At 42.2% G+C, this 27,981-nt stretch overlaps 1 protein-coding gene across 3 annotated transcripts; it reads left to right on the forward strand.

The window, feature by feature from the left end:
- LOC108607931 (protein decapentaplegic) lies at nt 1-27,981 on the forward strand. Of its 3 annotated transcripts, none has more exons than XM_017999047.2 (3): nt 1-453; nt 24,188-25,210; nt 26,387-27,981. In XM_017999047.2, the coding sequence occupies exons 1-3, from the start codon at nt 351-353 to the stop codon at nt 27,280-27,282; spliced, it is 2,022 nt and encodes a 673-aa protein (XP_017854536.2). In that variant the 5' UTR covers nt 1-350; the 3' UTR covers nt 27,283-27,981. The 3 variants fall into 3 exon arrangements, with proteins under 3 accessions (XP_017854536.2, XP_017854535.2, XP_017854537.2); XM_017999046.2 differs by lacking the exon at nt 1-453 and adding an exon at nt 20,153-21,496; XM_017999048.2 differs by lacking the exon at nt 1-453 and adding an exon at nt 20,164-20,248.

Consider the following 27,981-nt stretch of genomic DNA (forward strand, 5'->3'; position numbering starts at 1 on the left):
CAGCTGAGCTGAGCTGCAAAACAGTAAACAGCTTCAGCTTCAAGTTACGCCGCAGCCTCGATCGATTGACACCGTCGTCATCATCTTCCGCGATTGTTGACGTTGCCAATCCCGATACCGATACCGATAACCATATCATATACATATAGCGCCGCGTGTTTACATATATAAAATATATTTAGTGTCAACCCCAAATCCATAAGCGGCGCCAAAGCCATAGCAATTGGCCAGCAATATGTGAAGTGCCCTGAAGTGATTTGTGCTCTGTCATTTAAATGCCAATCTCTAATATATGTTTGCATACGCAGATTATGTGTATAAATCTTTAAAGATCAGTTGTATATACTATAATGTATGCAACGTGCGAAGAATTGCCAGAATTGGTTGTTGTTGCATTTGCAGCCAAAGGATTTGTGGATTTTAAAACGTTTCTAAGTCAAATTGCAATCCCAGGTAAGCGGCACTCCACTAAGCTTAGCATTAAAATATACATTAATTGCATAATGCGCATACGACGCGGTGTACGCGTATCAAATGCATTTAACACTACCAGCTACACTCGAAACAATTTCTAAGTTCGAATTGTTTATTTTTATTGCAAAGGATTGATCGGGGGCGAAACGACATTCCATTCAAATTTCCATACGACACTGACATTGGTAACTGGCTTGTGCCCTTTTTGCTTGATCCGCGATCTCCGCATCGCATCGCATCGCAGTGCCCCGCGACTTGATAATTTATGATGCCATTGGGCTAATTGAATAATTGCATGTGACTGGTTGGCGCTGGGCGTGTGTGTCTGTTATAGATATGACTTGCCATAGCCTCGAGAGCGCTCATTGCATAAGCCATAGGCCATGCTCCACATTTATGGCCCTATCGTATTACGAGCAAATTTGATTTGCAAATCAGTCGCGTCGCTTAAGCAATTAATTACTTTATTAATTGCTTAGCAATTTGTGCAAAGCACAACGTTATTCAATTGGACAGTTTCGGACACAACAACAACAACAGCAGCAACAGCAACAATAACAACAACAAAGTGTGTTGGATATATATTTCTCTCCGAGCTGAGCGCATCGCTTGAGAAACTTGTTGGCTTAGGTGTGAAATTGATAGCTACAAATGAAGCGAAACCCAAACCTGATAACAAACCAAGCAAGCAACAGCAACAACAAGTGGCAAGCAGCAACAGCAACAGCAAGCAGCAACACAGCAACAGCAACGAAGGTCTACCACTTTCGGAAATTCGACAAAAATCGTGAGCGAGGCAGCGAAGCGGTTTCGTTTCTTCTAGAGATGTGGCCACAATCGTGAGCGTGAGGCATAGATTTGTCTAAGCATAAAAGCTAATGCTAAAAATAAGCAACAAACAGCCAAGCAACCAATCAATCAAACAAACATCGTTATTCACATGCTGCTGGCTCATCCTTAGTTGCTTTTGCCTTAGCCTGGCAAATCACAGCGGCAATGCAACAGCTACTGCTGTTAGTTGTTGTGGTTGCTGCTGCTGCTGCTGATAACAACAACTCAGCAATGCGGCTATAATTTGCCAGCAGGAGCTGCAGCCAACAGGCTTAGGCCAGGCCAACCAACATTTTATCAAAAGTGGTGGCATTAGCTGAGCCACCTCACAAACTGGTCACACTGGGGGCAGCAGCAGCAGCAGCAACAACAGCTTCCAATAGTTTCACTTATTTTACACACATTTTCTTAACGATAAATAAATTCCACAAGCAGATGCAGCGGCTACTGCTGAAGCCAACTTTTGCTGAAGCTGCAACACACACACACACACATGTTTTTTGTTTGTGGCATGCCACATGTACTTGAAATTATACGTAAGACTTGCAGCAAGATTTGCTGGACTTTGCACTTAGCCTGGCGCCTGCGCCAAATTGTGCCAAAGCTTCAAGCAAAATCCTGTTTACGTTTGAGATCAGATCAATTTGTCTTTATCAATTGTCCGTTGTGTGATAAGCGTTGAAGGGCGCTCAACCAGCAATGAATGCTCGTCCATTTATATAAATAGAAAATCGTGGGGCAGATATCAAGCTGAGAGCAGCTGCGACAATTGGGTCAGCTGCTGATGGGATTAAACAGATTAAAGCATGACTCATGCCATAACGAATTAAAGACAATAACTCATACACATTTTCGACCTTGAAGCGCCTAGTAAGCAATTCCGACTTTGCTTTGATTAATATCAGGTACAAAAGAGCTCGCTCTAAGGATTAAATCAAAGCAAAGTCTTTGTTATCTAGCCGCAACTCTTAGACTTAACTGTAGACTGTAAGCTTCGTCTTAATCTGGCAGCTGTGGCCTTCGAGACTGTTTACTGTTGCTTTCCTGCTTGCTTAGCTCTATCAGTTGAAACTACGCTGAACTAAATTCCTATGTGGGCGCGTGGGTGGGGACGAGCGTTTGCTGATTAGGACAAAGAAAGATTCTGTATTTGTTCAAAAGCGAATTTCAAGTTCGTTAGACTAAATACGAACAGCTGATTTGGTTAAAACTTTTGTTGTTGTTGTTGTTGTTGCTGCTGCCATTCCGCATAACTGTAAATATAAATTCTCTTGCCCATATGTAGCTTATCGAAATGAATAAATAAATAATTAACATATGTGTGTGTGTCTATGTGTTTGTGAGTGCCAAGTGATTTGAACTTTGAAGGCAAGACAAGTTGTGAGTTTGAGTTATGAATTTATCTAAAATCACAGCATGTTGTCGCTATCGTTGTTATGTTGCTGCTGTGACTGTTGTTGTTGCTCTCGTTGCCTGCGCATTTGACAAGTGGTTTGGCCCAAGTGTCAGACATGATAAATCATATATAATAAATATATGTATATATGCCAAAATTGATACGAGCGAGTCGAGAAAGGCATATTAAGTATACGCCTTGTTTTCAACTTGAACTTAACGTATGCAAACTGCATGCTTGTGCCCAAAATAGATTTTTCTAATTCTGTTCGAGCCATTTGGTCAATTTCACACCGCTCAACGCTCATAAATAATTAGCACAGAACTGTAAGCAGCATCAATGGAAAATAGATTTGAAAATGCGCCTCCCTATTGGATATATTGGATTACAGAGTCTCGCCTTTGAAAACACGTTTGCCAACAGCAACAGCAACAGCAACAACTTTGTTTACTGTAAGAGAGCGCGCCGATCTCTCTGGTTAATGCCAGCTTAGTAACCCTCATAGTTAGTTAGATATGCCAGTTCGAACCACTTTTGATCGGATCTAAAGAGTTTAAACCAGGCTCAAGCTCGAGATGCGCATGAGATTCGTTTTCAATGTGCGCCGTCCACTGCACTGACGGAAGTTGTGGGGCCCCCGCCCCCGGGGACTCCCGGGGGGGGGGGGGGGGGACCAGGTACCCCACCCACCCCCCCCACGCCCCACCCAGGAAAAAAAATAAAAAGTTAGGGGGGGAGAGGGGGGAAAAGAAAGAACCCCAAAATAAGGGGGGGGATTATAAGGCGTGTTTTTAGTTTTAGAGTGGGGGGATAATAGAGAATTTGTGGGGGGGCGGAGTGGGGGGGAGGAGGGCACGCGAGAGGGGGCGGTGCAGGAAAGGGAGGTGCAGGAGGAGGAGTAAGGGAGGGTGGGGAAGTCGGGCAGGCAGGTTTTGCCGAGGAGGGGTGGGGAAGGGAAAGGGGGAAAGCCGCCAAGGACCCAAAAAAAAAAGAAAAAGGCCACCCCGGCGCCGTGCCCGCCGCGGCAGAGCCGACCCGCTCCTGCCAGCCCCCGCTTGGGGGGGCCCCCCCCTAGAGGGGTGTCTACCGCCCCGCCAGGAAGCGTTGACAATAAAACATTAAAAGCCATGAGCATAAATAAATAAAAACTAACTAAGTCAATAAATAAATATAAAAAAAAATTCTTCAGAGTAGACACGTCTGTTATGCGTGAATTATAAGAGATTGAGCAATTGACGACGTAAAGAGAGCGAGTGTCCTTCAAGTAGTATGCGTCGTGCTGTGTGTGTGTGTTTGTGTGCGTGACAAAGTCAACATCCTTTGGTGCATTCACATGCCAGAGACGAGCGCTCAGAGCTCTAAAACGTTCCCATTTTCGTTGATGCAAATCGCTTATCAAGACAAGAAAGTAGCAGTTATGCATATGTTTGCGTGTGTGTTTTTTCATGTATATGTGTGAGTGACTAAGTTAGTGACACACGTTACAGAGCTACAGTTGGGCTATCACTTCAGTTCAGTTCAGACTTGCAGTTCACTTCAATGCTGCAGCAGCCTCGGAGTCTCCGCCAGTCGGCGAGGCAACTGCAACTCTCTGCTCTCTGATAAGCTGTCGCTGCTGCTGCTGCTGCTGCTGCAGTCGACGTCGCAGTCATCAGTGTTGTCGCTGTTGCAAAAGGTCTTCTTTGTTGCCCAGAGTGAGTTAAAAAAGCAGCACGAGGTTTGCTGCTGGCTGAGGCGGCGCCGATTGCTACAGCAATTTACAATAACAGCAACAACAGCAACTGTTGCTACTATGCATATAACAACTGCAACAGCAGCAGCAGCAGCAACAACAACAACAACAAGAACCAGCGTCATCGACAACAACGAGCGACGTTGATTGCCCCGGAATGCCGTCAAACAGGTTAAAAATGTAGGTAGAAATTCAATTAAAAATTGGTTATTTATTTATTTAGCTTGCACCGAGAGCAGCAGCAACAACAACAACAACAACAACAAAAACAACAACAACAGCAGCAACCATAACAAGTCGCCTCTGATATGCAAACAAACAAACATTGGACTTGCAGCATAATCTAAGTTTTAATTTAATTAAGTCTCAGTTATGTGTCCGTCTGTCATAAAAATGCGAAACTTACGACTGTCAATCAAATTGCGAATTTGAAAGTGAAAACTTATCACACAGCATGTGGAATAGACTCGATCCAACCAGACACGAGGAATTGCAATGAAAACTAATGTGGCATTAAATTTGCATGGAAATCAATCAATATATGCAGCAATTTATCGACTTACTAAATCGTATTACAATTGAACGCTGAACCGCAGCAATAAGTTAATTTTAGCTCGAGCTATTTATAGAACGCAGCCTACTAACAAATCAGATCAGAACAGCTTGCCATATACATACGTAAGCTCAGATTTAGTTACAGCCTCCGATTCTCGATTCTCAATTCTCGGATAGTTATGCCGATTCAGTTCATAACTGGTTGCGCCCTCTCTCGCTTGATGGATCGACTTAATTTGCACTGCAGACATTGTTGATAAATTTACTAATGCCAAATGATCAGCCCAAATCACCTGAAGAGAGAGCTCTTGTTGTTTTAGTAATTATTGCTAAAAGTATTTTCGCTTTCCAGGAAGTATTTGCTACGTTTGATGATGAAATAATTTCTGTATTCAAATGAAATGATTGGAATGCCAATTTCTCACTAAATATTCAATTGTCTAGCAAGTAAACTAAGAGGACAGACACTAGTGCAATAAATAGTTGAGATCGGGGCAAATCTTATGCTCATTATTATAAACAATATGGCATAGCGAAACTGAAGGTTCTGTTGGCCAACAGGTAAATGAACTTTGGCTTGCTTTCAACCATGACCATTAACTGGGCCTTTAGGCGCAAATTGTTGACCTTGGTGTGTGTGCAAGTTTCATGTGTAAATAATAAAGTCATAAAAGTCAATTAAGAGCCACAGCGCACAAAGTGTGTTCTATATATCGAAATGCGCATCACTAAATCAGCCAGCAGCCAAACTAAAATAAAACTAAAACTGAGGCGACATACAACGAACTGGCGATGCTCTCACTATAGCTAAGGCATGTTAAAAATGTGAGATATGCTAAATAATTTACTTAATGTTTAAATGAGTTTGCAGAATTGCTAAAAAAATTCCATTGGGCCAAAGCATTTATGAGCTCAGTAGTTGGGCCATTAAATTGCCAATGGATAAATTCAAATATTTGAAATATGTGCTTTGAAAACTTAATTGCGCTTGTTGATGCTAATGGCCAAACATAAATACACCAACGAAAGAGAGAGAGAGAGGGAGAGAGCGTAAGAGAGTGCAATGCCGGCCGGCTGGCTGTCCGTCTGTCCGTCCGACAGCGGCGCGCATATGTATGCAATATGTTTTGAGCTCTTCGCTTTTCGCTTTGGTCAAGGTTGGCAAATCGAGAATACATCGGGCCGAGTTTCCATGAGCGCATTTTAGCACAGCCAACAAATCAAATGAGCGCAACAAAAATAATAATAATCATAAAATTCACTTTTCGCTGTTAAATATTTAGACAGCGCCTCGTTTACAGGTGGCAGCAGCAGCAGCAGCGGCAACTCTTGGCCTGGCCTAAACAACTTGCCACCACAACCTGCAACATCATTCTCAGTCAAGGTTAAACAGCTACAACAAGCTGCTGTTGCTTTTGCTGCTGGCTTCGCCACAGGACATCATCATCAACAGGCGCGCGCACATTTAACGATTTAAACAAACCACAAAAGCAAAAAAAAAAAAAACCCCACAACAAAAAAATAATAATAATTCGCTTTCTGCGCTGCTCATTAATTCGTTTCGATTAAAAATTGATTTTTTTTTTTTTGCATCATCTGCAGTTTGCTTGTTGTGCATAAAAATCACAGCAAGCGTCCAAGTTGCTGAGAGCGCCAAGTGGCGAGTAGCTGAGAATTGTTTAATGTCTATATGCTTATAAGCAAACATATACATATAGCTATAAATATATATAAAATTGGGATTTTTTTTCTTTTGGTTTTGGTTTGTTTTTGGGGCTTTGGCATTTTGTCTAGCGGTAGAAAAACAAGTTGCTGTTAATTCGATTCCCTCTGAAATTTTTTGTATAGCGCTTTGCTCTTGCTTTTGTTTTGTTTATGTTTAAAGTACGCTGCGAGTAGTATGTGCAATTCTTTGGCAGTTCATTTGTTTATTATAAAGACGCCGCAGACTTTCACGTAGTACCTGTTGCCAGTCGCTATATAAAGATTTATCATAGCTCGCCTCGCCTGAATGTTCGTCTACAATTCATTTAAATAGGTCGCTGTTTATCGCACATATTTATATTTACTTGCATTTCCATTTTATTGCATTGTTTGCTAGTCCATTTTATAACAAACTCGCACATAGTTATTTCGCTTGGAAAATGAAAAGAATGCGATACGTACTTTGATTTCTCATGTGGATTCTTTTGTGAAGTGTGCAAATAAATTTCTCAAATATCAACAAGTTTACCTCAAGCTGAAGCGTGGGTGTCTCTCTCTCTCTCCCTGTGTGGTGTGTTTAGCGTGAAATGCATTGAAACAGTTAATAATAGCTATTCTTAGAACAGAAGCTAAACAAACATAGGCAAAAATATGACTGCCCAAAAGTCTGAGGGCATATAATTCAATTAAATGCTGCATTAGAAAATAAATTGTTTGAGAATTTTATTTATGAGAATAATCTTTGTAATATAGTTGGGCAACAAGTTATGATCCCAAAATAATATATATTTTCACTGGGTCAGCAGCTAGCCTTAGTCCAACTTTATTATTCTTATTCATTTATTCTTATTTCTCTCGACGCACTTCTTGTTATCTGTTTTAATTTAAATATGTAAATCATCAAGCATTTAGCTTCAATTGTTTGACTATTTGCCATAGAAAGTCCAAGTTCAAATATCACGCATACGCCGCGTTTGACAGTTTATTGCCACGCTTTCCACAAATATCTACGTATGTACATTGAAATGCATTTAAAAGCTCATTACCAATGCTAATTGCTGCGTCTGCGCAGTTGATTAATCAATGCCTTTGGTTGCTTTCCTAAATTCATAATTTTCTTATACATATTGCCTTGCTAATCGCATTGAAGCTTCTCCGCGACGCATCTCGGCGCATCGCGCATCGTTCAAATGTTTGTTATTTTCCAAGTGCCCACACGCTTGCCGGCTGCCGCAGCTTCTTACATAAATTATTAACAGCTAAAAGCAAATAAATAAACAAACATTGAGCTGCTGCTGCTGCCGCATCGTTGATCATCGCCAACGCTAAAGCTGTCATCATTCAATACCTGGATCGCCGGCCCTGATCTGACGCTGACCAAAGTACATGGTAAACGTTATGGCTTTGGCCCTGGCATTGGTCCAAGACCGTCGTCGCACAAAACTTGCAGCCAAACAATTAATTTTACTTAATTCACTCTCGCAGTCGCAGCCGCTGCCGCTCCGGCTCCCGCTCTTGCTCCCGATCTCGATCTCGCTCTCGCACGTGTTCCGTCCCAGCCTCAGCTGCATTACTGGACCACGCATGTGCATGCATTACCGACTACTTAACAGCAAATCACTAAACATTTTTAAATATTTCGTTCGGTAGCTGTTTGCCTGCGACATTTGCCCAACGCGGCAAAATCTAAAAGCCAAATGCACTACCCCCCAGCCCTCTCTCTCTCTCTCTCTCACACTCTCTAGCTGTAGTCTTGACAAAAGAAATGAACTGTTTTAAAGTGCTCCCAGAGCAACGGCAGCAGCCAGCGGAAAACTACAAAACCCAAATTGAAAAATCATCAACTTGCTTGCAGAGACTTCTGAATTCTGCGTTCGCTGCCTGCGCTGCCTGCTGTGCTGTCAATATTTGACTAAGAAATTTTTCACATTACCAACAAGACGAGAGCAGCTTAGCCTCAGCGTCTGCCTCTTGTTAAATACACTCACTTGGCCAAGAGTTGCCTCAATGCTAGATGCTGTTGCATTTAATTTCAAACTTGTAAATTATTCAAAGTCATAAAAATCATTCTTAAAATAAAATAAACCTTTAGGTAGCAGGCATAACTTTTAGTATATATTTTTAAATTTTTTCAAATATTTATTTAAACTATTTGTTTAATACTTTTTGCATTTGCTGCATTTGCAAGAGTATTGTGACTTCGTTTAGATTGCTGCTTAGGATTTGCCTTGTTGAGTGAAATGTTAGCAATACACACACACACACACACACACACACACTTGCAGTTGAGCTGCACACACACACACACATAGACAGTTAGCAGCTAGAGCTGGCTTGTATGCTAGCATTGTTTGCATAGCAGTGAGTTTTGAGCTGGAGCACTGGACTGGGCACTGGACTGCTGGTCTGGTCTGCTGGTCAACGTTTTGTTTGATGTCGGCCTCGTTAAGAGCCAACGAAGCCAACGAGTTGTGGCCATGTTGTTGTTGTTGCTGTTGCTGTTGTTGCCTGCGTTGTTTGCTTATGAACAGTTGAACAGTTGATCGGCTCTTGGCGTTGTCGCTGGATCGCTGGCTGCTTACTTTGCATTAAGTTATTTTCATTTTCAATAGGCCTTGGCTAGCTTCGAATCTCGGCTACTCCTTGCCACAGAACTCCTTGAAGTGTTTTCTTACGACAGCGCATTCGAGTGCTCTCCAAACTGTTGAACTTCATTTGTTTTCTCCAACTATTAAGCCACTTCATCGGTGAATATTTTCCACATGGGCTTAAAGATATTTTATTTATTTTTTTCTTTGGGTTTCAATCTTCTAGGAATTATGCAAATTTTTAACATTGTAATGTTCGCTCGGTCTTGATGATGAGCGTGTGATTTATGCTCCCATTGCTGCCACAGCTCATGCCCCTCACCCCCACTGATTGCATAATTAATGAGCAACTGAAGAGCTACAGCGATTACTTACGATTTATAATGAACTCTCTTGCCGTTGTAACAATAATTTTGGTGGGAAAAATCTCTCAAGTAGCCACAAGCTCATGCTATAGATATATATATATAAGTATGTGTGTATGTGTGTTTGACTGCTCGCTTTTGTGATTTGTTTATTTATGTTTTCAAGTGTATTTGGCGAGCGCTACGTGCAGCAATGTTGCAAAAATTGATTTGCCAAAAAAACAAATCAGCGCCCACAAATCAGCGCAATTATCAAATTGTAGCAAAATTTCGTTTTTGCCACTTGCACCACACCACTTGACTTGCCCCCCATGCCCCTGGCGCCTAATCAGCCAGCCCAGGTACAAACCATAAATTACCAATTAAATGAGCTTGCCGAGAAAGAAGAAAATAACAACGAATTTTCCAACTAAATATTGAAACGCAAAAAGGCAAAAAGCGACGCGCACCAAAGGCAACAAATGCGTTTCTAACAGGCACAGTGGAGCAAAACTAACAGAGAAATAAATTATATAAATTTATATTATATATAAAAATGCAAAGCTGCTGAAAAGCAACAGAGAAAGTCGCAAAAACAAACATTTTTGATATTATTTAAAAGAAAACAAATAAGTCAATTTTTTTTTTTGATAAGAATAAATTTTGTGTATATTTCCTAAAGCAGTGTGCCATGCTTCGATTTCTATTTACTCGCTCATACTTATATATACTTCTATATATATTTACTTAAGTTTGGAAAACCTTCGACCGTCAGTCTCTTCCTCACAGAGAATATGTTTCGCCTATGTTGAGTCGAGAAACTTTCGTTATATCTCAGCAGCGACTGCTGGAGAAGGTTGTGGGCGCGGGTGTACGGGGGGTGGGAGCAGCGTGGCGTTGATTGTGAAATTGCGCGCCTCGTATTTGGCGCGTTTGCGCTTTGCGATTAATGCGCTTGTGTAAATAAACAATAAATATTAAATGCGCTACACGCCGCGGCGCACAGATTCCCAGAAATCCAAGCGGGGGGGCAAGCAGGGATCAGAGCAAGAGCTATGTGTGAGTGTGTGTGTGTGTGTGTGAAGATCGACCTGATGCTTGTTTCTGCCATTAAATGTTACAATTTATGCTGCTGCCCATTTGTGGGTGGCCTTAAACAAAAAAGAGCTCAAAGCTCTCCTTAAGGCGCAAGTTCGTTCCGCATGAGCGACGCGCACCAAACACTCATGGCGCTAGATGTTGTTGCTGCAATAGTCAACTTAGCATGGCCCATGTCCATGTCTGCGTCTAGACCGATAAGCGAATCTTCATTCAGGCGCAGCGCACACGGCAGCGATCGCTCGCTCGCTTGCAATTTTGTAGCTCTTCTCAATGCAGCGTAAATCAAATTGATTTGCCTTGGCAATCTGTTTGTTGTATAATAAATTAATGAATTTAATATAACATATATCGCATAGTTCAAAGTTCGGCGTAAAATGTTGTCTGCCACACAATTCAAATGAATTATCCTCATTGTGGGTTATAAAGAAATGAATAAATTTCCACAGCATTGTGCAATCTCATGCCTTGAACCAAATAAAGTTTCTTTGCTAAATCAATACCATAATAATTTTGAGTCTGCTGAAATGCACTAAGAGAAATTAAATGTCAAATTAAAATCTTATTTATATTTTAATAATAAGCATTTTAGGTAACACAAAAAATAGCAATTGAGCTGAAACATTTCGATCTAACAAATTGAGATTAAATTTGTTTATTTCAAAAGTATTAATAAAATAGAAATGGTTATTTTAAGAATTCTAATTGTGTGGTCTAGCATTTTTTTTTTGCTGTGTGCTATAACTAGCAGCTAGTAGTATCTCTCCTAGTCTACAAAGTAATATCTTGGCCATATATTCGCTGGAACACACCGATTGCCAATTCAAAGGTCAAAGTAACAACTACAAATACAATTTGTTTTTCGCTGGAAAATGCCCAAAAGCGTTAAACGCGTGGCAACAACTTGTTGTGAATACTTAATTATTTGTTGTTGTGCCGGCTATGCGTGTGTGTGTGCGTGTGTATGTGTGAATATTTACGAGTATGAAAAGCCTGCGGCCTGCAAAGCAAAGTGCTTCTTGTATGTTGTTGTTGGGTCTTAGTTTGGTTTTGGTTTTTTGCCGCCTTTTGATGTTGATTAATTGCAAATGTTGTTGATTGATTTTTATTGCAAATATTGATAAAAAGTTTTGTATTAATTAAGCTGAAAAACACGCGTTTTGTGTTAATTGGAAAATGGTTATTGAAACTAAACAGACAAAAGCTAAAACGCCAAAAGCCAAAAGCGTATACAAAAACAAGCGGCTACGGCTACGGGCCACGGACTACGGCTATGGCTACGTGTACGGATTTGTCTTGTAGTATTGCTAGTCGTAGTAGCAACAACAAACAAACAAACAAGCAAGCAAACAGAGCGTGAGATACAAAGATACAAGTTGCATTTTGTAGAGCGTACAGCACAAAAAAGTTTTCCAAACTGATCTATGGCTGTTGATCTCGTAGCTGTTGCTGTTGGATTTGATTTATGCTCAACTTTGATATTTACCGCCTAATAAACAAAAAATTAACGCCACAGCTACTTATGTATCTGTATCTATATCTATGGTTTTGTAGCTGCTGCTGCGGCTGCTATTTGTAGCCTGCAATTTTGGCCTTTGATTTTCCTAGCCACACTTCTGACTGACTGACATGCTCGAGCGTCTGTCAGAGCGGCAATTAAACATCATCAAGCAAGAGCAGCAAACTAAATCACAATTGATAGAGACCCAAGCAGCAACCACTGACGACTTCCAACTTCAGATGCGTTGAAATGCGTTGCGTTAATATTTGGCATTTGTTTGGGCGTCCAGTTCTCAAAACTGTTTGAGAAGTGCCAGGCCCACCGACGTCGTTGATGTTGCATATACAACACACACACGCACACACACACATGCACGCACAGTGGGCTAAGCAAATATCCTTTTTTAACTGAATGTGGTAATTAGTCAACTGAAGTGGCCAAAGGGTCACATCAGTCAACGCTGCCAAGCGGCGCTGCCTTGTAGTTGCCACAAACTGTGGCAGGATCAAGTGCAGACGCCTGACAGTCTCTGCGGAGTCGTTTGGCCGTCTGCACTGCAGTTTAAACTATAAATCAAATACTACTTAGTTGCTGCTACATCAATTGGCATAAATTTATTAATTTTTAATTAAAGCTACAGCTACAGCGATTTGTAATTCCACAAGCGACAGCAGCAGCACGCAGTGTCGCGCTCTCGGGCTCGGCCTGGCAGCGCCTCTTGGCCATTTATGGAACGTGGCCAGCGGACCAACTGCAACTGTTCGTCGTTGCAAGTGAATGGAAGCTCTAGAGTTAGCCCGGAAACAACTCATTATCCTAATTAAAACGTGCGCCATGCGCGCCCGTTGCCATATATGAGCAATGCACGCGATCTGCCAATGAAGCTGCCAGCAGCCACCAGCCACAGCCCCTTGCTGCCCCCAAAGGCTGCAGCTGCGGCTGCGCATGCGAAATTAGACGCACGACGCACGGTGTGGCAGCAAAAAAAATCAAAGTAAATGCTAATTAACGAAATAAAAATAATAACAAAGTATGCATAACGTTATAAATAATAGTTAATAATTTTTTTTAAATATTTAAACATAGTTTTTGACACAATTTTGTGCCAATGACGCTGACGAGTTGCATAGAAATAATAAAAAGTAATGCACTAAATAGTTACTAATAGCTTATAATTTTTGTACTGAATATAAACATAGTTTTTTACCCACTGTGCTTAGCCAATGACGCTGACGAGCGCCTGTCTTTCATTCATACGCACTGTGGCACAGAAGAAGCTACTGGCCATTCACCAGTTGCTGCCACCAGTTGGTCTCGTCGTCCAAAACGGGCGCGTCGCAGTGTTCTCTGTTCATTGTCATGCGTTGCATTACAAGATGCCAGCTGGCAACATGACCACATAGCACAGCAGCAACAGTTGCAGTTGCAGCAGCAGCAGTAGCAGCAATTGCCTAGAAGAGCGTCGCATTGTTGCGGCAACATTGCGGCTGCTCAAGCATGTTGCATACTGATCAATCAGCGGCATCTTTTGCCATTGCTGCCACAGTCCGTAGTCCGCCACATGAATGACTTTAACCATTTTTGGTCTACAGTTAAATGCTGCTGCTGCTGCAGTGGCAACAACATCTGTGGCACACAACGTGCGTCGCAATTGCATTCATAATGAGCAATCTGAGAATCCAGCATGAATGAATGTTCTGCAGACAGCCCAGACGGACTCCAGACTGTGTCGACTGTGTCCAGCCTAGAGCCACTTTGGTCTGAGTTTATAAATTGTGCCTCAAAGTTTATAAATTATTTTCAATGTCAAACATGCGCTTATAAATAAACAACTTTACAGACTTGCGCCTTTAAAAAAGCAGAAGAAGAAGAGAAGCAGCAAAATACACACAAGCATACCAAGAATTTTTGCAACACAACGAAGCTTTAATGCGCTTGGAAAGCTCAGATTGCATGTTAAAGGCGCAGATTTATTTTATTTGAAATAAATGTTGGAAAATCAAATAGAGCAGCAGCAATTATAGCAAGTGAAACTCAAAAACAAACCTAGAGCGCAACTTAGAAGAATTATTCTTGTATATTTTTGTCATCAAATTATCAACAACATTATCGATGGTATCGATAGATATTTGCCTAAGCAGCTGCCTTAGGCTTAGCTTTGTGTCTTTTACTCGCTCTCTTTACTACTGTTCTCTAGAGACTTGTGTGGTAGCGCTGAATAATGTGTGCTTAAGTAGTAGTATCTCAATCTTTGCGTAGCTGCGTGCAACATCAACTGCAACCAGCAACAGCAACAGCAGCAGCAGCAGCAGCAACAGCAACAGCAGCAACGAAAACAAATAAACAGATTGCAATTTTAGAAAATTGAATTTCAGTTGCGGTTTGCACTTAATTTGGCAATCGTTGCAATAATTTTGTTTACAATTTACGAGTACGCAAGCACTTGGGGCTCTCCACTCGTGCGGACGACTACGACTATGCTATGTAAACTTTAACGATTTGGCTGAGTTTGCCAGCGTTTTAGCTACAGTTGATCATGATGATGTTGCTGCTGGTGCTGCTGCGAGTGTTGCTGCTGCTGCTGTTGTGGTTTCTCTTGTGTGAATTTATAGCTGACAAGGTGACAGATTCTCAAACGATTTTATCATCTCGCCAATGGGGCAACAATGTTAACTCACCTTCAGTCTGGAGCTGAGCTGTTCCGGATTTGTTTGTGTTACAAAATGCGTGCGAATGTTTTTGAAATTTATTCGCATTGGTTGCACCATCATGTCCAATGATGTTACTAGTTCCAGCTACTAAAGTTTGCGGAGCTATAGCATATGTCTTTACTAAGTATACTATATAGAATTTAGTTTATTCGCGCATTGACAGATAAAAGCAAAGAGACCAACTGAGTCAGCTCTAAGAAAAACGTTGCGCGAAAATTACTGCGTAAATTATTTAGTAACATTTCAGGGCAATTAATTAATAAATTGAACTTACAACAATTGCCTATAAATATTGAGCAACATTTATGTATTTTTATAAGTGGCGATTATTGCGCCATTAGCTTTAGTTTATTACAAGCACACACATACACAGAAAAGTACACTAAATATATTTACAGCGGTGTTTACAACGCAGCGAAGACAAAATAAATGTTTCTACGTTTGTATAAACATTGCAACATTTAGTTTCAGTTTGTTTTATTTCCACACCCACTGCCTGGAACGATGTTCAAATATTTATGAAATCATAAAATTTGATGTTTCCTTTTTTATTTTGGTGGCACTTGACACTGCCAGTTGCAGTGCTAATGATGATTTTGATGTGCAGCCAACGGATTGTTGCAACTGCAATTGCAACTAAATGTTGCTGGCGGCGATTAGCTAAAGTGGCGCAGAGTTGGGCGCAATTGGATTTGTTTGTTTAGTGCACGATTTGTTGCTGGCCCTGTAAATAAATACAAAGTACATGTGAGTTGCTGCTGCTGCTGCTGCTGCACTCTCAGATCAAAGGCCCTATCAATTAGCAATGCTCGATAGCTGGCTGCAACTAGCAATTGCCGCAGCCCCATTCACACCCAATTAGTAATAAATTTGAATGCTTGCGGCAATAGCTGAAGCTGATTTTGAGTTGGAGTTCGAACAGTTATGTTGCCCCATTAAGTTTTATCGATGGCGCTACGCTGCAGACAGAGGCAACGAATTTTCGTGATTTGTTGTAAGCAACAAGCAGGGCTGCCACTAAAATCTACCTTTGATATTTTCACACATACACACAAACACAGAGGTGAGTGTGTGTGTGTGTGTGTGTGTGGGTAGCCGAAATAAAACTTAATTACAATTGACTTTAATGCTTATGCAGCGAGCTGCCCGCTGTGTTAATTTGAATTCAAACTGTTTGCCATTAAAACTCAAGTGCGCAGATGGCCTTAGACGAGAGTTGAACTTGCCGCTTGCCGCTTGCCACTTGCAGTCGCCACCTCCCCCCCACACATGTTTTATTTATAATACCAATTGTCCTGGCGCTAATAAAACGCTTAGCATGCCAACAATTTGATCAAGGGGCATTGGGTTACACTCAAATCGCATAAATCAATGCATTACATGCATTGTCCAGTTGTCCCGACTCTAATGGCCAACCAAACAAACAAACGAGCCAAACACAAACAAAACTGCGACAGCGACAAAAGAACAATGACAACAGCTCAGAGAGCTCTCCAGACATTGATAGGCGGTCAAGCAGTCGGTGTTGGCATCAAATTACCAGCAGATATTCTCTGCTTGGCCCCGAGAACAGATCGCATCGGCATCGGATCGTTTCGGGTTGATCGCAGCCAAGCGGGCTAACAAAACGTTTGGAGTTTCGATTCAGAGCCAAGGATCGCCTTTCACACAGACTTAGACTTTGAGTCCCCAGTTGGCAGTCGTCAGTCATTTCGTCAGTCAGTCACTCAGTCGCTCAGCTGAACAATAATAACGTTTTAATTGAACAGAAACCAAAGCAACAATCGACTCGTTGCAACAGCAGCAACAATTGCTTGCAACATCATCCTTTCAACCTGCAGCGCGCTCTCTCTCTCTCTCTTACTCGCTCTTTCTTTCTCTCTCTCTCTTTTGCACATCTCCCTTCGGCAGTTTTGCGGCTTTACTTTGGTTCTTTTGTTTACAGTCTGCACTTGTTTTTGTTCATGTTGTTTGTGTTTTTATTTTATTTTTTTGTTCCGACTGTGACTGTCACCTTTCCATCAAGCTGACAGTGAAAGGCGAGCCTCAATTATGTCCACGTGCCACAGCCGCATTGTTTGGCGACTCTTGTTTCCTTGCGGCGCGTAATTGATTAGCTTTTGATACTTTAGCAACAATTACGCAGAATAAACAGTTTGGCATACATAAAAAGAATACAATTAACAATATATTAAATGCATTGGCATAAGCTTTGAAGTCATAACTATTAGCACTTCTTATAGACTTGCAACTGCTGTTGCTTTGTCTTTCAATAATTTATAGAATCCAAATATAAATTCGAAATAAATGTAATATATTCAACTAAGAGTTTATCCACGCATTGTTGCTCTCTAGCCCAGACTGATCATACCGATACACATACTATATGTTTAGCTAACATTAAGAGTCGCTTGCATGTCTTAGGGGCTCGACTCTTCGCTCGTTTTAGGACGCGGCACAATTATCGAACCGCCCCCGTCGAGTTCAACATAAAGGCAATGGCATCATTATCCTGCTGTGAGGTTGCAGCAAGGCCAAAGATCTGGCATGTGGATATATGCAACTGTGTCAAGCCGTTTTTGCAGTGCAACCGAAGGTTCTGCCTTTTTATAAATGAGCCTGGACGGCAGGCACAATTGATAAATGAAGCTGCTGCTGCCACTCGGAGCGCCGCCTGGCAAACTGATAATGCCGCTTAGACTTAGACTTGTTGCCTAGTGAAAGTAGCGCCGGCTTTCGATACGCGTGTGGGCCAAGAGCAGGGCTGGCAAAAATTTACTTTGCTGAGACTGATGGCTCGGGCAGATAGGAATTGAGTGAGGTGGTCCATTGGCTCGCTCGTCCGATAAGCCAACTTCGTGCGAAAGGTAATTAAATGCCATTAAAGTCGGGCCAACGCCATCATCATCATCCTCTACTTCAGGCAACACTCGAAAAACGACAACGGCGAGCCTAAGTAACTGCGAGTGGAGAAGAAACAAAACACAGAACAAACATAACAAGTTGAAAAGAATAAGCAACAAAATGAGGAGGAGCACACACAGATAGAGAGACCCAAACAGACAGACAAATAAACTCTGACTATGTCTGTCAGTGTGTGTGTGTGTGCGTGTGTGTGTGTGCCCAGGGCGTCTACGTGTTGACTGCGATTAACATACAAAAGGATCTTGCCCCAACTCCAGCGCTTATTCTTCTTTTTGTCTACGTTTTATTCTCTTTTTTTTTTGGAGCCGCCTTCTTGTGCGCGCTTATCCGCCAATGGGCATGATTCACCAGACAGACAGCCAGCAGGCAAACAGGCAGAAGCAGCGGCAGCTCTCAAGCGAGTTAAGCTGTTGCCCCAAACTGAAGCGTTGGCGTCGCAGTCGCAGCCACTGCGACGACATTCTTTATATTTATAGAAAGATTTATTTGCTGCAATAAATATTTGTATTAATTCAAGCTTAATTTATAAATGAATGCAATAATGCTGAGACTAAAATTAGAATTCTTATCCAGCTGTGTTTAGTATTTTAAATAGCCTAAATAGTCAGCTCAGTAGCCATTTCCTACTTTTATTTAGGTTGCAAGTTTTTCTGCATATTTAGGCTCAATACCCAGAGTATCGCTTAACGTGCGAAATATGATGCTCTGACAGTAGAGCCAAAGAGGATGTGAGCTGAGCACACAGACGGCGTCAAGTGCAGGACAACACAACAAATTGTAACTGCAACTGCAGCAGCCACTGGCGGCAGCTACTTAAGCAGCCTTTGGCGCCAGCGCCTTAAACAGCAGCAAAGCCAGAATGTCTGGCAACGCTTAAGTTGTCAGACGTCGCGACCAATTGCTGTCGCCAATGGTCAGTCTCAGTAGCCATGTGTAGGATAAGCATAAAATATATACATATTTATTTATTTAAAAAGTATTCATTTTATTATTTGCTGAATTTATGGCGTTTTTGTAATAATTAGGCCATCTGCTCTCTAGAGTCTAGACTATATCAAATGCGCATTGTTAATCAAATTTTGTAAATATAATTATTTGTTTGCTTTGCCGCCAGGGGCTGTTCAATTTCAAACTATAAAACACAAACTTGCAGTGCAAATTATTGCAATATGCACCAGAGCAGCTGCCACGCCTATTTTGCATTGCTTTCAATGCATAAAGCGAGACCTTTGTCTGTAGTTCAAGGCAAAGGCGCATAAAGGGGGCTCCACCTACCCAGAGAGTGACTCCAAGCGGTCAAGCGTCGCTTTGGCTGGAGCTGCAGCACCTGCTGAACAGCAACAACAATAACAAGCAGAGGCAGCGACTGCAGTCGCGGTTGCCGTCGCGGCTGCGGCTGCGCGGGTGTGTCAAGTCATCTCCACAAACAAGAGGCAGAGGAAACAGAAAGCAAAAGAAACTCGGGGCTAAAAGGCAGTTGGAAATGCATTTAAGTTGCTGGTTTGTTTGTATTGGTGAGAGATGAGCGCGCTTCACTACTCTAGCGACTACATTGGTGGGAGAGCGTAAAAGAGATAGCGAGTGTCATTCTTAATTCTTATGGCCGCCCTTCGTCTGTGTTTTTTACCTCTTGCCAACCAATAAAATTATACTAATTCTTCGACTCTTTGATTTCATTTTGTTGTGTTTGTGCAATGCTAAGGATTGCCTAAACACACACACATACACTCGCACATTGATGTTAGTGCTCACTTGCTCACTCCTGCTGCAGTCAGACTGCAGCCTGGGCTGGCTGCTCGGGCTCCAGGAATGCGTGCGTAGTGCCAGACGAGACAGTTTGGTTTTATACGCGGCGCAGCGCAGAGTTTCTGGAAAGCAAAGAAGCACAGAAATTAAATTTAAAGAGCAAGCAGCGCAGCATAATCAATTGAGTAAGTTACTAACAAAGCATTAAAAATTAAATGCAAATAAGCTTTTTCTTATAAGCCATCCTTCAAAGCAATTACAAAATACACTGCAAGCTTCGCTTATGCTTTCAATGCTAGCTACGCTCAAAACTTAGCTCAAAGAGAGCACACTCGAGCGAGAGAGAGAGAGAGAGAGAGAGAGAGTGTGCGCTCTCTTGATCTCAACGCTGCTGCATTGACCCTCACTCAATTGATTGAGTGCTTCTCAACTCTCCAAGCAGAGAGCCGAGCGAACGTGCGCTCGTGCGTTTTGTTTTTGGCGTTCGTGTTTGCTTTACCTGTAACTCGAATCAGGTAGAGGTAGACATGAAGGCGTTAGTCGTTCTACAGCGCTGATCGAGTTGAAAACTATTTGCTAGACCGACCGTTGCCGACGCCACAAACACAAATTCGATGTGAATACCAATAAAAAACAGATTGGCGTAAGAATCAATTTATATATACACATATATATATATAGTTCAATCAAGCATTTAACGCGTGTGTTTTCATATTGTTATGGTTTAATATTAAACGCTTAATTCAATGCAATAATTGTGCCTATGCGTGTGTGTGTGTGTGTGGCTTTGTGTGTGTGTGTGTGACGCTGGAATGTCAACTGACAAGTTATAAAGGGAAACCCTGAAAATCAAATCAAAGTAAAATCAAACATAACAAAAGATACAAATAAATTAAAAATATAACACAAAAAAAAAAAATTAAAAGACTCTCCTATGTGAAGTGCGCTTATAATTTGCATAACAACAAAAACAACAACAACAACAACAACAGAGCAGGCGAAGCTTGTTTCAAACAAGAGAATTAAACGCTTTGTGCGCTTCACTTTGCATTTTTTATTTTGGCATTTGTTGGTTTGTTGTCACTTGGAAAATATGTGGATTACTGTGCCGTCAGCAGAAACCCCAACAACAACAACTGCAACAACAACACGAGCACGCTGCAGAAGCGAGCGCGTGAATAAATTCAAAGTTTGCCAGTGAATCGAACAGCAAACGAGCGGCAACAGCTACAAACACAATAAAAATAATAATAACAAGAATAACGCAGTGCAAATGCTTAATGTATCTGACAGATACGTTACTGGTGTCAAGTCAAGTGCCTTGGCAGCAACGGCAACAACAACAATAACAATTACCAAACTGCAACGCTGCTTGCAACGCCTGGAATGTGGCAATAAAATTTTTAACAAAAACTTTATCTATTTTTTATACAATTATCGCAAGCGAAAAGCGCATGCAACAAATTCTGATTACACACAACAACACTCTCTTGCTCTCTCACTCGCACACTTTACAAACGATAAACTGTTGCTGAGAGATTATCAGGCGTATTGACAAAGCGTGATTTATTTTTTGTTAACTGCAACTGCAACAGCAGTAGCAACAGCAGCAACAACAGTGGCCTGCCACTTAAACAGCTGTAAATTGTGCAAATATCTAGAGGGTGATAACACACACTAAAAAGAACTCGAACTACACAAATATCGTAAATTCATTAAACGTAAAGTGTCAGATACATTCGATATATACATATCAACCCCGGGGGCAATCGATCAAAATACGCGGCTTAGAAATTAATAACTCAAGCAACAGCAGCAACAGCAAAATATAAAGCAACGACATTTAAGTAGATCCAAGATACGACAACATAGGAAACTTTATAAGACTGAGGTGAGTCCAACTGTCACTGACTGCATGTGTTAGTGTGTGTATGAGTGTGAGTGTGTGTGTGTGTGTAACTGTAATCCCATAATGTCAGGTCAGCCCCCGCCAAAAAGTCTCTTAAGCTTATGTAAATTGTAAGCAAGCGGGTAACCCAAGTCTGAGAACTGCACACAACATTATACGATATTTAAAAAATAAAATAATAAATAAATAAATTTAATAAAAATTCCAGAGTGTAGTTTTCACTTCGTTTGTATTTGAGTTCATTTGATATGGCCTGAACCCTTTGCACTTGAGTTCAACAATTTGTTAGCTTGTTGGATATGAAGTTCACACATATATTATATGCCCCCAACTACAATATTTTGATCAACTCCAATATATCATAATTGTATTGTAAGCTATGCTAAGGATTCTAAGAAATTCCCAATTGTTGCTTTTTTACAATAAAGTACCGTTCGTTGGGGTTAGCGCTCTTGCACTCACACACTCTCTCTTTCTTTTTCTAACGTGTCGGCAACCTACACAAAAATCACAAAGGACCAATGCCAATGTCCTGTCTCATAAATTACAAGCTACACATAATATGAATTGTATTAGCCCGGCTACACCTTTTAGCCATTGTATCTAAAAGTGCGTGCTGAGACATTTCTTTGTCAGCATAAGTGTGTGTGTGTGTGTGTATCTGCGTGTGTGTGTGTGACAATTGCTGACTGCGTTTGACACACATCATTATTGTCTATATCGCACTATGATATTCATCTATTGAGCAATCGGAATCAAACGATTCGAGCCCGAAAATGTGTCAATTTGCGAAACATTCATTTTTTTTTGTTTTATTTTGCGTTAACAACAAAAATTGTAAACGAAATTGATAAACAAATTAAGTAAATAAATACAAAACAATGCTGAAATTTGAACTTTAGCAATAGCTTGAGGAATTTCACAACTTGCGAGAGAGTTTTTCATAGTCAGCTGAATGGAACGTACGCCTGGAAATTCCGCATGACCGGGCCAATTCATTGGACGCAAAGGGGAAACCCCCGTGCCCGGCGACCAGGTAGTGCCAACTCCTGCCACACGCAACAAGCACACACACACACACACACACACACAAAATTCTGGGAAGCTATTAAAAACATGCAACAAATTATGAAAATTCATAAAGCAATTTATAGCAGAGACACAAAATTCGATATCGAAAATCTAAATTCTAATGCATATTTATGAAATATATTCCATTCACATTCACCCTTTTAACAAATTTTCGTTTGTGGGGCTGGCAACGGCTTTGAGTTTTTGGACTTATCAGCGCCATGAGATCTCTGCTCTCACTTGAAGAGAAGAGACGAGAAACCCCCGTTGGTTGGTTGGGCACCCCCCAGCGTGTGCCATCTTTACCGAAATTCCTTTGCGCCTAGCGCCCTGTCATATAACAAATTTTTACTACTAGATAAGATTGTAATCTTTATGTGAAAAACAACATGTAATTTGTTGTGCCAACGTTTTACTCTCTAGTAAGTGAGACTACGTGTGCGTGTCTATGTGTGTGTGTGTGTGTGTAAAGGTGCCTTTGCCTAAATTGTGTTTTGTTTTCAGGGCTCATCTTGAGATAGCATCTCACAAATTTATTGCCTATAACCAAAAAAATATATAGAATACTTCTAATAATTTTCATAAATTTTCCCCAATTCTCAAGATAAACGCAGTCAGAGTTGTTAGTTTTGTTATTTTGAACTTTAACAAAATGCCGCCCATGTATAAATCAAAGCGCCAGCGATAAGTTTACACACACACACACACACACACATGCATACTTAAACATTATGAAAAATGAAAGAAAGCAAGAAAAAATAACGAAATTATGACGGCCGATTGTAGCTTCTCTAATTTCTCTCTAACCCAGCTAAGCATACGTATTATTTTATTATATTATATTGAACCCACTTTGGAGGCAAACACACACACACACACACGTACACATAGGTGTAAATTGTAACTGTAACTGTAACTGTGTGTGTGTGTGTGTGGATTGGATTGAATTTCTAAACGTAGACACAAATCGCTGCTGCTGCATACCACAGATCGTGTGTCAGCGCCGAAAAGGTGCAATGTCCGCGATTGCAACACCCCGTACCCAAAAGAGTTAAGTCCATTCTCAATTCCACACATTTTCGCATTGATTCGCAGTCGCATGCGAGTGTTGAGCTTTGCGGATTTGTGGCTAAGCCAATCCAAAGGGCCTGGCTGGAGGCGAGTGCTAAGGTGGGCCCACAAACTGTTTTTTAAGAGTGCCAGACTGAGCGACAGGACGCACCTTTCGTTGGGCCATAAAAGCCGCTTAAGGAAGCTGCCTGCCCTACCTGCCCAGCAACCACTCAATTGCTCGCTCTCTCTCTCTCGCTTGTTGTCTCTCTTTCAGTCGTTGGCTCTCTCGTTACGTTTGCGCAGCCAGACAGAGAGACGCACAGTTAAAGTCGTCGGCTGGCCAAATTGAGCAGCAGTCGCAGACGCAGACGCAATTGGGCGTCTGTCCATATGGTTGTCTCGCTTCAGCGCATGCGCTTGATCGGGCTTGAGTGAGTTGTGTGCGCGCTCTTTGAGTGAGTTTGGCAGCGACGTCGGCGTCGTCGTGCTGTCGTTTTTAACCCTATCGACAAATGCTAAACAATTTCCTATGTTTTTGTATCGTTTCAGAGTTGCAAGCGACCATGCGCGCATGGCTTCTACTCCTCGCAGTGCTGGCGACTTTTCAAACGATCGTTCAAGTTGCTAGCACCGAGGATATATCACTGAGATTTATCGCAGCAATAGCGCCGACAACAACAGTAGCGGCAGCAGCTATAATTACAACAACGACAACGACGGCGGCAACAACAACTGCAACATTGAAAGCCATAACAAATACTGAAACTAATACAACGACTACAGCATTAGCTAAAGCATTTAAGCCATTTAACGAGTTACTACTCAACAAAAGCAGTGATAGTGATAATAACAATTACAATTACAATAACAACAACAACAACAACAGAAATAAACATAGTAAAAGTGCTGATTACAAACAATTTAACGAAGTGCATAAAACAAGAACAGACCAATTAGAAAATTCCAAAAATACACATAACAATAAACATCGTTTACATCATAAACATAATCATAATCATAATAAACACAAAAAACACAACAACAAATTCAACAAAATGGCCATCAAGGAGCAGCAGCCACAAAAGCCAACCACAGAATCTCAATCCGCCATTGCAGATGTCTTTGTGCAATCAACGACTGCACCCGCTCCTCCAGCCCTTCCAGCTCCCCCCGCTCTAGCTGTCTTGAGCTCCACCAGCAGCAGCAGCAGCAGCACAGACAACACAGACACGAATTATGATTCGTCGGATCGTGTGCTGGGAGAATTCGAAATGCCGGGCGTTGCGGATGCGACCATTGTGGAGAGCGAACCGGCCACGTACAGCAGCAAGGAGAAAATTCAAAATAAAGTGAAACCAGATCCATCAACTCTAGTCGAAATCGAAAACAGTCTACTTTCGCTCTTCAACATGAAGAGGCCGCCAAAAATTGATCGATCCAAAATCGTCATACCGGAGGCAATGAAGAAGCTCTACGCCCAAATAATGGGCCATGAAATTGATTCCGTGAATATACCCAAGCCGGGACTATTAACCAAATCAGCGAATACAGTGAGAAGTTTTACACATAAAGGTGAGTTTTTGTTTAGAATTAAGTTACTGTACACCCCGATCTAGGAGAAATACTTGGCCGAAATCTCTAGAGTTTTAGAAGTCTATTTTTTCACCTGCTTGCTCGCTCATCCTCTTTGTGCCACACTCTGGCTATGAGTTTTTGAACGTGCAACGCGTACTTTCCCCGCTAGCAGAAACGCGAATGAAGCGCAGTCCAGGATTTTCCCCTGAAATTCTAGTTCATCTAAAAGATTTGCATACCTGCCTGGGCGTCCATGCGGACGGCAGCATCATTCACGCAAGCGCTGAGAAATCACGCGGAAATTCCGCTGCTTCATATGAAAGGAACTGAGGCGAAAAGGACATGGTCGGCGGCATACGATGCGAGCCATATCCTTTTACCTGCTTGCCGTTTTACTTAACCCAAATGTGACCTTGAAATTTTTCTACAGAATTACACCCGAGCCTGTTTAGGCGCATGCGCCAAATGGCTTTTATATTGTGTTTGTAAAAATAACAATTATTATTAAAGCGTATTTCGCATTATTTTCCACAGGATTAGAGGGGATGAACAATAAAGCAGTTATGCTCGATAGATAGATACATATGTATATACACATGCAGAGCTATAGCCGGTGCCAGATCGGCAGGTAGCACTTGACCAAGTGTTTAAAGCCAAGTGTCTAAGCCGTGCCGCTGGCACTGCAGCGAGTTTGTCTCGGTTCTAGTCGCAGTCCGTCTGCATTTCGTTTTTGAATTTATTTATTTTATTTGTTTTTGTATTTTTTTGTGTTTTTGGGCTGAGAGAATTTACGACTTGCGGCCTTTGTTCAGGGTACTTGAGTTTTTGGTCGCTGCGTGGTGATTCAAATTAAGATTTGCACCTTGTAGCTGCTGCGGCTGCTGCTGCTGCTGTTGCTAGCTGTAGCTTGTGGGTGGGTCAGGTCTTTTGCGCAGGCGCCAGTCATAAAAGTCGGCTGGACAAAGTGACCGAGCAGACAACAACTGGAACGTGTGATTTTCGACCCTTTTAGTTACGCTCGACGAAAATTGCAGCAGGCATAGAGTAAAAATGATAGCAACTTGGGCAACAGGTGGAATCTTTATATAAAAGTGGCCAGCTAGTTAGCCTTAATATTTTCATTGCTTAGTCGCATATTTGATGTTTTCTTCTCTCTTTTCCCTTTGCTTGCAGATAGTAAAATCGACGATCGGTTTCCACATCATCATCGGTTTCGGCTGCACTTCGATGTGAAGAGCATACCCGCCGAGGAGAAGCTGAAGGCTGCCGAGCTGCAGCTGACGCGCGAGGCGCTCAGCCTAAGTCAGGCGGTGAACCGCACCCGGTACCAGGTGCTGGTCTATGACATCACGCGCGTGGGCGTGCGCGGGCTGAGGGAGCCCAACTATTTGCTGCTGGACACGAAGACAGTGCGTCTGAATAACACCGAGACGGTGAGTCTGGACGTGCAACCGGCCGTTGATCGGTGGCTGGCTACACCGCAAAAGAACTACGGCCTGCTGGTGGAGGTGCGGACGATGCGCTCACTGAAGCCGGCGCCGCATCATCATGTGCGCTTGCGCCGCAGCGCGGACGAAGCGCATGAGGATTGGCAGCATAAGCAGCCGCTGCTGTTCACCTACACGGACGATGGGCGGCACAAGTCGCGCAACATACGCGATGTGAGTGGTGGCAGCGGCGGCGGCGGCGGTGGAAATGGCGGCAGCAGACCTCGACGGCATCCGAAGCGTACGGCGCGACGCAAGAATCATGACGAGATCTGCCGGCGGCATTCGCTCTATGTGGACTTTCAGGATGTGGGCTGGAGTGATTGGATTGTGGCGCCGCCGGGCTATGATGCGTACTATTGCCATGGCAAGTGCCCGTTCCCGCTGGCCGATCATTTGAATTCCACGAACCATGCGGTTGTGCAAACCTTAGTCAATAATATCAATCCAGGGAAGGTACCAAAGGCGTGCTGTGTGCCCACGCAGCTGGAGGGCATCTCGATGCTCTATCTCAATGACCAAAGGACAGTTGTGCTCAAGAACTATCAGGACATGACAGTGGTCGGCTGTGGTTGTCGATAAACATAGAAAGTCGACAGCAGAAGAACTACTAGCGAACTAGCGAAATGCGAATGCGAAACTGAGCGCGAATGAGCGAAAGAGAGAGCATGAGAGAAAGAGCATCAAATGCTGTTTGGTTCCAAGCCGTCAATGCTTTAAACACAACGCAAACAAAATGGACTGAATATTTGAATTTTAAGTGTAAATCGTAGACTTTAATTGTATGTAGAGCGATCCACGCCCCCCTTTGATACCACACCGCCTCCCACAAATAGTAGCAGCAGCAGCCGCCGCCTCTGTCACTTTCCACAGCCAGGCTTTGGAAATGTTGCACAGAGCTCAAAAGACGCGACGCCGTATCGAACTGTATATAGCCGCACCCAGAAAATCAATAAGCGCATCCCCCGCCCCTTTCCAGCAACGCAACTCCCCCTCAAGCGGTCGTCGCTGTCAACGTGGTCGTCGTCGTCATCTCCTGCAGCCATAGCAGTCAACAAAATGCCATAGACCGCACTCTGAGATACTTTTGTAACTAGCAGCACGCATCGCTGCATTGAACAAATTTGTATAAAAGCTAATGCTAAGCTATAATTATTGGAGAGAAGCTCAGCGATCGGGCCTTCTCTCTCAAACTAATTGTTAATAACTAATAAACTGTAAATTAAATCAAGCATACCCATATGCATATGCGTACATATATAAAACAAATAACAACAAACT

The sequence above is a fragment of the Drosophila busckii genome, chromosome 2L (genome assembly GCF_011750605.1).
Source record: "Drosophila busckii strain San Diego stock center, stock number 13000-0081.31 chromosome 2L, ASM1175060v1, whole genome shotgun sequence".
Classification (NCBI taxonomy): domain Eukaryota; kingdom Metazoa; phylum Arthropoda; class Insecta; order Diptera; family Drosophilidae; genus Drosophila; species Drosophila busckii.

Excerpts from the sequence above, each read along its gene's own strand:
- LOC108607931 (XM_017999047.2), top strand. The coding sequence starts at position 351 with ATGTATGCAACGTGCGAAGAATTGCCAGAATTGGTTGTTGTTGCATTT. Across the intron at positions 454-24,187 it reads AAGTCAAATTGCAATCCCAG|AGTTGCAAGCGACCATGCGC; the intron begins GTAAGCGGCACT and ends GTATCGTTTCAG. Across the intron at positions 25,211-26,386 it reads GAGAAGTTTTACACATAAAG|ATAGTAAAATCGACGATCGG; the intron begins GTGAGTTTTTGT and ends CTTTGCTTGCAG.